The sequence below is a fragment of the Podarcis filfolensis genome, assembly GCF_964270895.1.
Source record: "Podarcis filfolensis genome assembly, chromosome: 3".
NCBI classification, from domain to species: domain Eukaryota; kingdom Metazoa; phylum Chordata; class Lepidosauria; order Squamata; family Lacertidae; genus Podarcis; species Podarcis filfolensis.
In genome coordinates, this window is record NC_139606.1 from 52,476,762 (window position 1) to 52,490,471 (window position 13,710).

The 13,710-nt window shown below is 40.5% G+C and overlaps 1 protein-coding gene across 26 annotated transcripts in view; it reads right to left on the reverse strand.

The window, feature by feature from the left end:
* Positions 1–7,992: 7,992 nt before the first annotated feature.
* Positions 7,993–13,710, reverse strand: part of FYN (FYN proto-oncogene, Src family tyrosine kinase) — a 105,885-nt gene continuing 100,167 nt past the window's right edge. For all 26 annotated transcript variants that reach the window (XM_083608581.1, XM_083608592.1, XM_083608590.1 and 23 more), the window contains 2 exons: positions 10,544–10,675; positions 7,993–9,632 (listed from right to left, as the gene is read on the reverse strand). In XM_083608581.1, coding sequence (XP_083464707.1) covers positions 9,424–9,632; positions 10,544–10,675 — 341 coding nt within the window. In that variant the 3' untranslated portion in view covers positions 7,993–9,423. The remainder of the gene's footprint in view (positions 9,633–10,543; positions 10,676–13,710) is intronic.

The window sequence follows — 13,710 nt, forward strand, 5'->3', positions numbered from 1 at the left end:
TATGAATTTTGTAGCTAACTGAATCTTCATCTTATTAGGATTTAAGGCTACAAGATTTGTTACACCCTGCTGAGATGCAAACAAAAGAGTGATCACAATGCCTCTATGTTAATTTATAAGCAACTTCCAATTAACTCCCTCTTAATGATAAAAACCTCTCTTGCTATTTATTACAGTTTTCCCCACAGCAATACATATCTCCTTAATTAAGATCAGCAACAAACTAATGCTTTCCTTATTCCCTTTTGCTTTCAATTAACTGTTCATTGATCATTACCTAGCAGACACTTGATGATTAATAGAAGAAGAATAAACAATAGGAGAGAGAGAGAGAGAGAGAGAGAGAGAGAGAGAGAGAGAGAGAGAGGAATTTACTTGGAAATTATGCTTCAGGAGTAAAGGAAGATTCAGTCAATATGATGAGAAAGGCGTCAAGAGGCAACAGGGGAATGTACTGGCTAGGAAAAGACAAAAACACACATATACTTGGAAGTGCATGTAGCATTAAGGAAAGCTAAAGGAGTGTTTAATTCAAGATTGAGCATTACACATAATGAGGTGCCAGGGATTTATAGGAGAAGCAAGTTTCTCTGAGTGGATCATTTTTCTGAATTGGGATCCACATGCACACAAGGCTGCTAGTAAAAGATCACAGCCAGTACCTGGGAAAATTGGCTGTACCTGAAATTATCTTCACTCACTAGAACACTCCAGGTACCTGCTGCAGCCTGCAAGAATCTCCCACCTTTTTTCACCAAATATTTGCCTGCTGTTATCGTTTCTGACAGTTCCAATCAACTTTTTGTAGGTGACTGGTTTTCAATTGAATAAATGTTTGTCTGCAGAAATCCTTGTATGCAAGACTATGTGTATGAGGCTTGAAGAATTAGATTTCTGGAATGTTGATGTTAACCGACCTAACTCAGAGCTCCCAGACTGATATATGGATTAGATCAGAATTACCATATGGATTTTGCACTTCTCTGAATGTTGTGATACACTTCTCACCTTAAGAAGCACATCAACAAGGGTTTAAAATGTGTGTTTCAGGATAAATGCATAGATTGAGATAGTATATGTATGTGTGTACATATATCTATATCTATATCTATCATAGAACTGCTGGAAGAATTGGAAGGGACCAAAAGGGCGATCTGATCCAACACCCTGCAATGCAGGACTCTTTTGCCCAATGTGGGTTTTGAACCCACAACCCTGAGGTTTTCCACAGCTCTCTTAGAGTCATTCTTTTGTATCAACAAAGGATTGGGAACTCAAAAGCAGTAGGTAGCACTGAAATGCTATTTGGGATAGCAGCTGTTTTGGTGTTTGCAAAAATTTGATCAAGATTGTCATCCATGCCCAGAGAATGTTATCAGGAAGCCTTACCTTCAGACTTAATCTTAGTTGTTACCATGTAACCGTGTTTGACGCAGTTCAGACATTTTAAGAGAGGTACACCAGATGCTCTCTCTACTGGACAAGTTCAAGTCCAAGAAAGCTCAGTCAATGCAGTCTTTTCCCCACAGAGCTCCTGGCTCTCCTGTTTTATTCTCTTGCCCTGTTTAGTATCTGTTCTCTGTAATGTAGTCGTCCAGGAGGGGTATGTGAGAGGAATGCAGTAGCTCTGTAGCAAAGAAAACATCTAAGCGGCTCTCCACCAGGAAATTTGATTGGCATGGTTTTTGTTTGTTTTTTAAAAGAAGGCATTACTACAATGGCAAAAGCAAATGATGAAGTGCAACATCTAGAGGACTACTGGTTTCTCACTCCTGGTTCCACAGGGAAAGTGGCATCCACGTTAATGGTCCATATATGCGCAAGCCTTTAATGGTTTTGAATAGCATCTTATTTTATAAGATTATAAAGTAGTTTGCTTGCTGGCCAATATCTATATTACTATATTGTTTATAAGCTAACATATGTTAAGCACGGTTAGGAGGTTAAATTTTTTGTATTTTTATATTGTGATTTTATGTTGTAACTGCTCTGAGACCTAAAGGCAAATTTAATAGTTAATAAAATAATAAGTGACACAAAACAAAAAGAAAAAGGAATGGGGATAGAAGAGAAAAGCAAGCAGATTCATATATCAAATTTTCAAGTTAAATAACCTTAGCAGAATCATCTGAGCATGTGGGCCTCCCCGCCTTTAAGTGCACATATTCATACAACCTAGCCGCCCTTAATCTTCTGGGGGATGGAGGGTGCCAGACCATAATGCCCCCTCATTTCTGCAGTCCCCATGCAAATGGAGCCAAATCTTCCTTCTGGCAGGGAAGGAAGAAACTGAGCTTTCTGTAGCTGATTTTTCTCTGGCTGTGGGATAGGACCATTTAACTGTGCTGATCTTCCCGGGAGACAGGGGATATGCAGGCTCCCAGTGGCCCTTGGCCACATGGTCAGAGGCAGAAGTTAGAGTGTGTTTTCTGCTCAGTTATGCAGTCTCAGGGCAACAGGGATGAGAACCAAGCATGTCACACACACATATATATTTTCGGCTGGGGGAGCCGAGTACAGAAATGTTGCTGAAAGCTCATCCCTGCACTCACCGACTTGCTCTCATTGCATAGTATAAATAGATTACGCTTGCTGCCCTACTAAGGAGGCTTGCAAATTCTGGCAGGGAGATCTGGAGCTCAGATCCCTCTGCGCTGTAGTAAATCTGATTACTTGAATCCCTGGCAGGCTCTCAGACACAGATGTTCTGAGCACAACTGGTCCGGTAACCTTTAAACCACTTGCATGGCCTGATCAGATTTCAAGGCTGCCTTTTAGACAGTCACCTACTATTCCTTGGAGAAGGTCCTCATAGCACACAACGTTAGAGGAGTCTTGCAAAAGCCAGAATAGTCTGAACTCCCTGGCTTTAGCATTACACAGTACCAAGGGATTTAGAGCAGTGAGGTAATCACAGGAGTCATCTTGCGGCTGCTAGATGGTTTCAGAAGATTGCACCCAAACCTGTCATCAGATTGGGCACTTCATAAAATTCTACACAGGGCATTTTTTAACATATAAAATAGTGGGGAAATTCCACACCAGCCCTCATGAATTCCCCCCCAGTGAAGTAAAACTTCCTCACCAGTAAAGTTCACCCAGCTTCATTCTTCTACATGATATGGATTCCTTTGCTCCTCTCCCCATGTAACCCATCCTAGGTTCTTTCTCAGTAAACATAAATCACATCCCACTTTTCACCCTGCTTGCTTTGTGACAGGAGACAGACAAAAATGAATGACACGAATCTTATCTGAAGGCTCATTGGGAATAATAGGAGCCGTGAAGGTCAGTTTTAATGATAGGGCTCCGCTGAAAGAAGTGCAAGCTTTGGTGTTAACAGCGATGAAATATTAACTGCTTGCTTAAGTAATTTTCTATCTTAGAATAGAAAGTGGATAGAAAATTTCATTGTACCCAGACTTTTGGATTGCTCCTGGTGTTATAATGGGAGGAGGGTGAAAATTTAAGCCTGTGTTGCTAAATACATAATCATTTAGAGGGTATTCTGCATGTGTGCTTTCATCTAATTTGGGGATCCTTACACAGTGTATACATGCCTTGAATCCTTTGCCAAGCTCCCTTTCCCCTTTGCCTACAGATTACTGATTTATTTGATTCTGTTCATTCATTTGCCACCTTTTCCAGAGTTGGGTGTGCAGAAAGCAGCTTACAACAAAAGTTGATTTATTTTCAAAATACAAAATGGGTGTGGTGGGGGAAGAAACCAGTTTACAAAGCATATCAATAAATTCAGATAGGACAAACACCTATTGGTCTTGCCTAATATTAATAAAGAGGCAGCCTTAAGTCTAACAGGGAGATTTTGCTGGACTGTGAAAGCCAATTGGAGTATAAGCAAGCACCATTATGTACTCTTCCTTTCTGCGAGAGACAGAGAGGCCTGGGTTTGAGTCTCAAGTTGTGAGATTTGAGTCTGTAGACCAGGGGAGGCAACCTAAGGCCCCGGGGTCTGGATGCGGCCCAATCACCTTCTGAATCCAGCCCACGGACGGTCTGGGAATCAGCGTGTTTTTTTTTAATGAGTAGAATGTGTCCTTTTATTTAAAATGCATCTCTGGGTTATTTGTGAGGCCTGCCTGGTGTTTTTACATGAGTAGAATGTGTGCTTTTATTTAAAATGCATCTCTGGGTTATTTGTGGGGCATAGGAATTTGTTCATTATTTTTCAAAATGTAGTCCGGCCCACCACATGGTCTGAGGGATGGTGGACCGGCCCATGGCTGAAAAAGGTTGCTGACCCCTGCTGTAGACAGATATCTCAAGAGACCTGGGGAAGGGGTGTGCATGATGCCAAACGCTAAAAGAAATGCGAAAAGAGAGCAGCTATAGGCACTCTTCAGCCACTGCTATTGCTACCACCGTTGTTAAAAAGAGATGTTTTGGAGTTAAGAAAGAGGCTGATGCTCCTCAGTTGGATAAAAGAATGAGGACAAACCACACACACCCAACAAGAATTAGAATCTGCAGCAGATGATATACCAGAAAGTGACCAGCTGTGCTGGACAAAAGAAAACTAATGAAAAGGGAGACAGTTATTATCAAGGCAAAGGCTTGATGTGATTTTTAAATAAATAAATGAATAAATAAATATCTGAATTGAAAATATTTGAAGCTGTTAGGATTGGGGGCGTGGGGGTGCGGCGTGTGTTATCTTGCCCACAAACTGTGGCTAGAATATTGAGGAAGGGGGAAAGTACTCAAATAAGTGGTCTAAGAGCTGAATAGAGAAGACGTGATTTCAATGCTGAAATATATTTATCACAGTATTGCTTTACTATGGAATTTTTAGCTTTATGAAATGAGTACCTTTGTGCATGTTTAAATGAGTCCTTTTGAGTTCATTCCCCAACAGTTAAAAATCATTAAAACACTGTTCTGAAGGCTTTTTACTAGCAGACCATTTTAAGGCTTGGTTGCCCACAACCGATTCAGTTAGATACTTCAGGGATTACAGTCTTTCTGTGTTTTCTTTCACAGACAATTTTCCCCAGCCCCCAAATCTAAAGGATTACTCATACAAAATACCAGCCTCTGGGAGTTTCCTCTTCTGTTCCTGGAATAATTCATTCGTACTCACATGAATACTCAGAGATGAAGGGCTTTGCCAGAAGTAATTATTTCCGAAACCACTTGGGTGTCTTTTGCCCCTAGAGACAGCATTGTTCAAGGGTAATGTTAGAAACGAAGACTCCTGGAGATATGGAGATCCTTTCTCTATCATGCCACCAAGACATACTATAATCAGACAATAATTTATTGGCAAAAGCTGTACTAGAAGCACAAGAAATGATATTTGCCAAGGATTTAAATAACGCCAGGTAAGGAAATCCTCTCAGCAGCATTCTGAACAGATACATTTGATACCACGCTTCAATAAAAAATACACGCATTCTTTTTGTCTATTACACACTCTGAATAACAATTGCTTTCTGGTGTAGCTGTGGCAATGCTGTGATATTTTAGCATTATGAATGAATCTGTAATTTTTGTTGGCTATGAATTGAAACAGGCAAGCCGTTTTCTGAGGCAAACATTGTGTCCTCCACACATTTTTCTACACCATCTTTGCGGAGCAGCTGCTTAAGGTGTTTTCCACATAATTATATGAGCAATTATATGTCACAGCAACCTCACGTATTTTCACATATCTCTTCTAAGTGTTTTGCACTGTAGAATATCAGACAATGTGCAGATTTGTCTACCTGCTACTTACCCTGAAAATACCTGGGGAACAAATAGTATTGTTACCCATTTTGCTTAGGTTATTACAGGTCTGCTGTACATTGGCCCACCAACCTGAATACAACACACAAGCCTTATTTTGTGGCCTGTTAGACCCTTATAGATCTCCTTTTTTGCTGCTTGTTGGCACTGTTGGCAACAATCTCTACTCAGCCATGAAGCTCACTGGGTGGGCCTTGGGCCAGTCACTGCCTTTCAGCCGAACCTACTGTCACAGGGTTGTTGTGAGAATAAAATGGGGAAGGGGAGAAGAACTATGAGCTCCTGGGGGGAAAAAGGTGGGACATAAATGCAACAAAAATAAAATTAAGAGGGGTGGGGGAAGCCAGCAGGTCAGGCATTCAGAAGGCCCAATGTGGTGGACTCTATTCAACATGATGGTTCACAAACACTATAGCCATCAGGTAACCTATTAATGAAGATAAATGGACCTGCCTTTCACGGAGTCAGAGCAGTGGCCCATTGTACAGAGCAGTCTTCTGTGACTAGGAGCAACTTTCCAGGGTCTCATGAAGAGCTATTTCTTGGCTCCAAGATCCTTTAACTTGGAAATGTCAGCAGTGACACCTGGGACTTGGTTCATTTAAAGTATTTGATCCACCATGAAACTGGGGCTTCATACCTGACAATGTAGGCCTGTTTGTGATCAACTGAGATAGTGCTAAAATCATTTTCAAGAAACGAGATCCTAGCTGCTAGCCCGTGTCAAAAGAAACCAGTTACTCTTTGGGGACACACCATGTTTGCCATGCTGTTACAGAGGACTGATTCACATAATGCATTTGTAGCTGTTTAATCTCAGTCTGACTCTATACATAGTAATAAAACTTTTGTGCATTTGGACCATAAAAACAGATTAGTGATCTGCACAATGTTTGGAGAGTTGTGTAATTCACACACACTCAGTATGCAGGTGATATCGCATGCTTGAATTGAGTTCACAGATTAGAGTTGGCTTTTGAATTGAGCTAATCTTTGTCCCTTCAGATGTTGCTGGACTACAACTCCCATCATCCCTGACCACTTGCCAAGGCCTCGTGGGAGTTGGAGGGCCACAGATTGGCTGCCCCTGTGTTAGATAAACAGCTGTTCAGGGATATAATTCAGACCCCACTCTTCCCTGCAGCTGGTAGGTACAATTGTAAAAAAAGGGCTTTGTAAAGATTGACACAGAGCATTTTTATTGAATGGAATAATGTCTTGTACTTTTGTAGTTCTAGTGAGCCTTCCTGATGGTAGGGGTGGGGTGGCTGTGCTGCGGGATTTGACGGAGCTGTTCCGCCTGGCCTTCGGCTTAGACTCACTCTGACCCCTTATATGGGATTTGGTATATAAATTTTCCCTTGGCTTTTTTGCTGGCCCATGTAGGACCAGCATGGATAGCTGGCAGGGTGAATATCTGATGTTTCCTCTCTTTATGGTCTTGATTTATGGGTTACTACTAAAATGAGGCTGTATTTTAAGCCGTATTTTAATTAACTGTTTGTTTGTTGTTGTTTTCTATTGCGTTTTATTGTAATTTATATTTGGTGTTAGCCGCCCTGAGCCTGGCCTTGGCCGGGGAGGGTGGGATATAATTAAATAAAATAATAATAATAATATCTGCCTGGCTGAGTTGCTGCAGCACTCGAGGAGGTGAGGTCATTGCAAATGTGCTGGTGGAGCCAATCTAGCACTCCTGCCAGCACATTTGCACTGCACTGCCCTTGCCACCGATGCATCGCCTCCATCCTGGGATGCTGCAGTGACTCAGCAAGATGGGAGGTTAGGTAAACAGGGCAGCCCCACCATATTATCAGCTGCTGGTGGTAGTCTAGCAAACAAACACCCTCTAAGGTTTCTTGTAACATTTTTAAAGATCTATTAGCATAAATGACCCTTTGGATTCTTCCAGATATGGATAGGATTTTACCTTTGTTTTGCTTCAACTCATTTGCGATAAGAGTTCCAAGTGCGAACGTTGGGAAAAATATATTTATTTCTACATAGAAAATATTCTTCCTTCCTTCTGACAACAGTGCACAAAGACTCACACTAAAGAAAGTAATTCTTGAATAATTATAAGAGTACAAAAGCCTTTCACTTCCAGTCACCCTCTTAGGCTGAATCCCAGCTGTTTCACATTAGCTTCATAATACAAGGCTGCTGCAAGAGCCAACAGGCCAAGGACACTCATCCTCTGCTACAAACCTCCATCTGGCTATGATTTAAATGAAAGAACAAAAATCCAAATGTAAAATACTCTTTTAATTACTAAATTAAGACGGTTAAACATTTTAAAAAATGTAAACTTGCAAATAAAAACAACAACAAAATGTAATTAAGACTAAAATTATTTTTTTAAAAAAACTTAAAAGAGACATAGAAAGGATGTGGCTTTTTTGTTTCTTTTTGGTTAAAGGTAAGAAAAGAAGGTATCCAAGGCTTATACAGACAACTGAAAAAGTAATACTTGTGTGTATCCCTCCATTCCCTCCCCGTTTCCCCATAAAAGAAGTGCATAGTAATTCCACTGAAACACTTGCAGACATATTGAAAGTAATTTCATCAGCAGTACAGGACATTTAAAACACCTACTTTACGATGGGTTATGGTATATGAAAAAGGTACTCTAGCGGATGCCTGATGAATGGTTAAGCATGGGGACATGATTAAAATGCTATGAGGTTGAGACTATTTGCATGTGGTTGCAATGTTTATTAATTTTTTTAAAAAATCAGAAAATGTTCAGTATACATATTTTGATACAGGAAAGTACTTGCAGTTTCAGTCTTCCAGTCTGAACAGGTAATGGCGCATTTTCTTGCTTTAATAAGTTTGTTATTAAATTTTGATCACAAATTCAAACCACGCAGTTGGCAAAAGTTGCTGGAAATGCTGCACATGATTTCTGAAAGATCAAAAGTTACAACAACCTACAGGTACACAGTCAAACCCAAAAGTGCAATCCAATTTAAAAAGTCATGCTTGGCAAAAGCCAAAAATTCAGTCACTGGCTTTCAGAATCTTCACCAGTGTTTCATGTCTACAAGGAAATTAGTCTTTTTCTGGGTGCTTCAGCATTATGGCTAATCCGTTTCTGAAATGAGTTTCCTCTGCAGTAGCACCCACAACTATATATACAAGTATGTATATATTTTACATATATCTTATATATAAAAGCAAAAAAGGAAAAGGAAAAAACCCAACCAACCAAAAGAAACCAAAATCCCCAAACACTGGTCCTGATTTTATTTTGTTAGAACGTGAAAAAATGTAGACAAAAAGAGGCCACTTTTGGAAAATAATACTTTAGTTGAATCAGGAGAAGACTAGTTAAAATCACATAACTTTGCATTATTATTATTTTTTAAAAAAGGAAAGCACTAGGATGTTATTGGCACTGAATTACTATTTACACTGAACAAAGATTTTGCAGTTTACATAACATCAAAACAATGCAGTTTCTGAGTCTCTGATGAAGAACAAAATCAAGTGTTCACTTTTCTGTTCATAGAAGACATTCAGATCTTTACGGCAGGTTAGGTCTGGGAATTCTCAGCTTCTGGCTCCAGTGCTTTTTGGTGCTCTAAGATGCAGCCTTTGGAAGTAGCTAGTCAGCCTTTGTCAGCTGCAGTCGGAACACCTGATAACTGTAGTCTGCACAGACCAGAAAAATTACAGGTTGTCACCTGGCTGGTACTGGGGTTCAGTTGCAGTAAAGTAGTCTTCAAGGAAACCCTGCAAGTACTCAAATGTTGGGCGCTCTTCTGGGTCTTTCTTCCAGCAGTGGATCATGAGCTCATGTAGGGAGATGGGGCAATCCTGAGGGCATGGCATCCTATAGCCCCGTTCTACCTGCTCCAGGACTTCACGGTTATTCATACCTGCAAAAACAACAACAGAGAGATGTACTGAAAATGAATTTTGTTTGGAAAAAAGCAATAGGGCTGGGCATATTTCCCTTAACCACCATCATCTTGTCAGGACTCCAGTAGCAGATACCAAGATGAAGTATTTATCACACATTATCATTATGGTCAGTGGCTTCAACGTGCCAGAACTATCAAACAGAATAGCAAATTCAGTACTTGGAGTGCCTAAAAGTAGTTTGTGGATGAACAATACTTAAATTTGCATTTGATGGCACCTAAATTATAGGTGCATCAAAATTGTGATTCAGAAAAGGTGTTGTCAGGTGTCTGCTGCAAACACATGAAGAGCACAGCGGGGCCATGCACCCAAACCCTTCTCTGAGTGTCCCCATCTCTTTGGGGAGTACAAAGTTCTGGAGGGGATTTCCTGTGGGTCTGCAGAACACATGCAGAAGCGCCCCCCTCCGTGGTTGGGAAAACTGACTGAACAGGGTTCTTGATTGTGGGAATGCTTCTATGTGTGCTTAGCCAGACACACTTAGAAATCCCCCTTCAGATCTTCCTACTCGACGTGAAAAGTTCAGGGGTGGAGATGATAAGGCTAGGGATGGAGCCAGCCCACGTACCCACATGTCCCCTGTGTGATCTGAGCAGAGTTCAGATAATGCCCAAACAGGGCTACTACAATTGAGAGAAATGGCCTCTCGACTATGGCAAGGATTTGAAGTGCAGTGCATATGCGGAGGAGATCTCTGTGTGCAGGTAGAATTGTTTTTGCTGCCTGAAATGAGGTGGGGGGTTTTTGTTGGTGCTCTGCCATGCACACGTATAATTTGTTGGGATCCAAGCATTAAAGCCACAGATTTCACCCAACTCGCATAATTGTCTGAAATCATTTTTAGCATGGTTTCTTATTTCCTTACCTGGATATGGCACTCTCCCTTTTGTTACTAGCTCTGTCAGCAATATTCCAAAGGACCAGACGTCTGATTTTATTGTAAACCTTCCATACAATGCAGCTTCAGGGGCAGTCCATTTTATTGGAAACTTTGCACCTAGGAGAGAACAAAGCAGCTACCATTGAGGTATCAGTGACTGGTAGGAGGTCACTTCATTTCTTTGCTTGGGGAAATAATTCAAAGCTTCTTTCTACTTAATATCAACTTCAGGCCACAACATGCTTTTTTTCTTTTGTTTCTCATATTTACAACATGATGCTTCTGGGTATATTTGCATATAAATGACAGTGATTTGTGTGTGTGATCATCAGAAATTAGGGTGCATTTGGCACCATCAAAATCTACCTGTTCTTATTGCAAAATCTAGAAGCATAATTATTTTGAACATGATGCTCGCATATGGAAAGGCACCTAAGTATCGTTAAAGGTTTCCAGAGGAGAAGTGAGGAACCTCACATCACTCTCAAACACATGCCTGTAACACCCATCTAAACACCCATCTTCTCGCTTCCCCTTTCCTGTCTTCTCCCCAGCTATTAGCATGTCAGATTCAAAGTTTTACTACTTGTGTATTAAACCCTACGTGATTCCTGACCAGGGTATCTGTGAAGTCACCTTGCCCTCTAATTTCACCCTGGTCTCTTGAGGTCAGTGGATGAAGATTTGCTGATAGTGCAGCATGCCATAGTGGTGAAGCATGCTGTCACTTGAGCACATGATTTTATCACTGTTTGCACCAGTTCTTCAGAATTCTTATCCCCTGTAAGTGAAGCAAGCCCCAATATTTTGTAGGGGGGGAAAATTCCTTTCTCCCAAAGCTTCATGAATTAGCCCACTTTATTTCTGTAGTTTTTAATTTTTATTGGCTTAATGTTTTCAATATTGTTTTATGGTTTGTATTATATTTTCTGTTTTTCTACCATAGTAGCATGCTGCAATGAAAGAGTTAAGCCTTTCCTCCCCAAGTGTCAACCCCCCTGAAAATCCTGCTCCTTCCATCCAGCATTGCAGTTAGACCCTTGGGGGGGGGAGTCTCATTTTTGTAAAACTAGCTTATTTCCCCCCCTCAAAATATACATAATTACATATGAAAACGCAGGCATTTTGTGTGGGTGTGTCATGAACAGGGATAGATGGATCAGTCTTTATTATTATTTATTAATTAAATCTGTATACCAACCTTCCAGTCTATGTCAATTTCAAGTGCGTTCATTCCACTATAATATGTTAGGGCTGCCCTATTTCAAACAGTGAGAATCCGGACAGAAAAGTTGAGCTTTTTTTGGGTTGGGTTGCCATACGTCCACCGCCACGAAAACTGCTTCCGACTGCAGTCTTCCAAATATGTCCAGGAAATTCTGGACGTATGGCAACCCTATGATATTTTTAAAAAACATGATCTGCATGGAAATTGGTACTGAAGTTGTATTTTATCATGCATTCTACGTTTCTATGTTTCTAAATGAATGTTGCCCTTAAATATGCATTTCAAATATGTTTTGGTAAAGGGCAAAATCCAAAGGATAGTTACATTCCAATCCACACATAAGTCTGGGAGGACTAGATCCAGTCAGTTCACAAAGGAATTCACAGAAATTTAATTTGTCAAGCACCTGCTGATCATGATCACTCATTCATAGTGATCAAGACTTGCAGCCAGACTTGCAACACTATGCAGGGAAGAGTGAGAAGGCAGGGACAGCTTTTGCTGCATGCCAGGGAAACCACATGTCAGTGCATGCCCAGCCGTTGCTTCCACATGATTGATAGGAAATAAATAAAGTTTGCAGGCCTATTTTGCTCTTATAAATAGTCAGCGTAAATGTTAGAAAAACACTGAGAAATCAGACTCAACGAATAGTACCACATCTTATAAGACCACTGGAGATGGGTATCAACACCATCTGCTTCCTTTAGCAATTTATTCAGGGATTCATAGGAGCACTTTTTAGAGAGTGGAAGAGGCAGGAAGTCAGTTCTATTAATGTCAAGTACACAAACTATCAGGTGGCAAGAGGAAAAAAATGAAAGCCAAGTGTATTTGACATGCAACCTTCAACGCTTAACAGAAACAAGCGCTTCCTGTCTCCAAAAGCAATTGCCAGCCTGTATCATACTTTCCCAGCCAGTCTTCTGTTCCTGTGTGCCAGAGACACCATAGGAACAGTAGCTGGCTAGATAAACACAACAATCCCCCAGCTGCATCCCTCTGGAAAATCTATGTGAGAGGGTCGTGGGGGAAAACATACAAAAACAGCTATTGCTTCAAAGTGTTACTATGCCATCAACAGCCCCTCTGGAGTTAAGCGATGTTGAGCAAGGGGAAATCTATACAATACTCCAGTATTTAAAAGCTTGCTTCAAAAATTATTTTAAATATAAGGGAGAAATTCCAGACAGTGATCTGAATTACAGGCTCTTGAATGCATATAGAGAAGTCATTGCCAATTGGTCTGCATTAATTCATGTAACTCAGGCTGATTATAGAATTTCCTCTTGCAGAATGTATATGCAGAAGAATCTACAGAAGAATCTGCAAGTGTATTACAATCAACATTCATTTAATTCTGCATTTTTATATAGAGCATACATTTTTGGGGGAACTATTAGCAAAGCAGTTTGGTTACTGTGGGCCCAGACAATGATATTAAGTTTTCCCTTTAAGAGAAGTTCCTAATGCTTTTCACAAAAGCAAGGTCACTAGTGGAGGCTCTCCTCCACAGAGAGGACCTTTTAAGAACATATGATAATCCCTGCTGTCAAAGGCCCATCCAGTCTAGCATTTTGTTCTCAATGGTATTTACAGCGGTGAAGCCCTGTGGATGGAAATCTCTCACTAGGGAAATTTGCTTGGCTTACATGTTTTTGGTACCCAGTAAGACCTCTTCTCTTGGGCTTCTTGGGTGTTCTCTTGGGCTTTTATTTTTTTTTCTTCATTTTTAGACTGTTTTATTTACTACTTTTAATCTGCTGAGGGTTTTTAACTGTGAATTTGTTTTATTTTAGTTTTTGCTCTACTGTATTGATTTTACTGTGGGTTGTATGTCCTTATGCACTGCACTGGCAATTATACTGGACAGTATTCAAATAGATATGATAAAGTCAAAGTAGGATAGTTTAAGTATGCTATG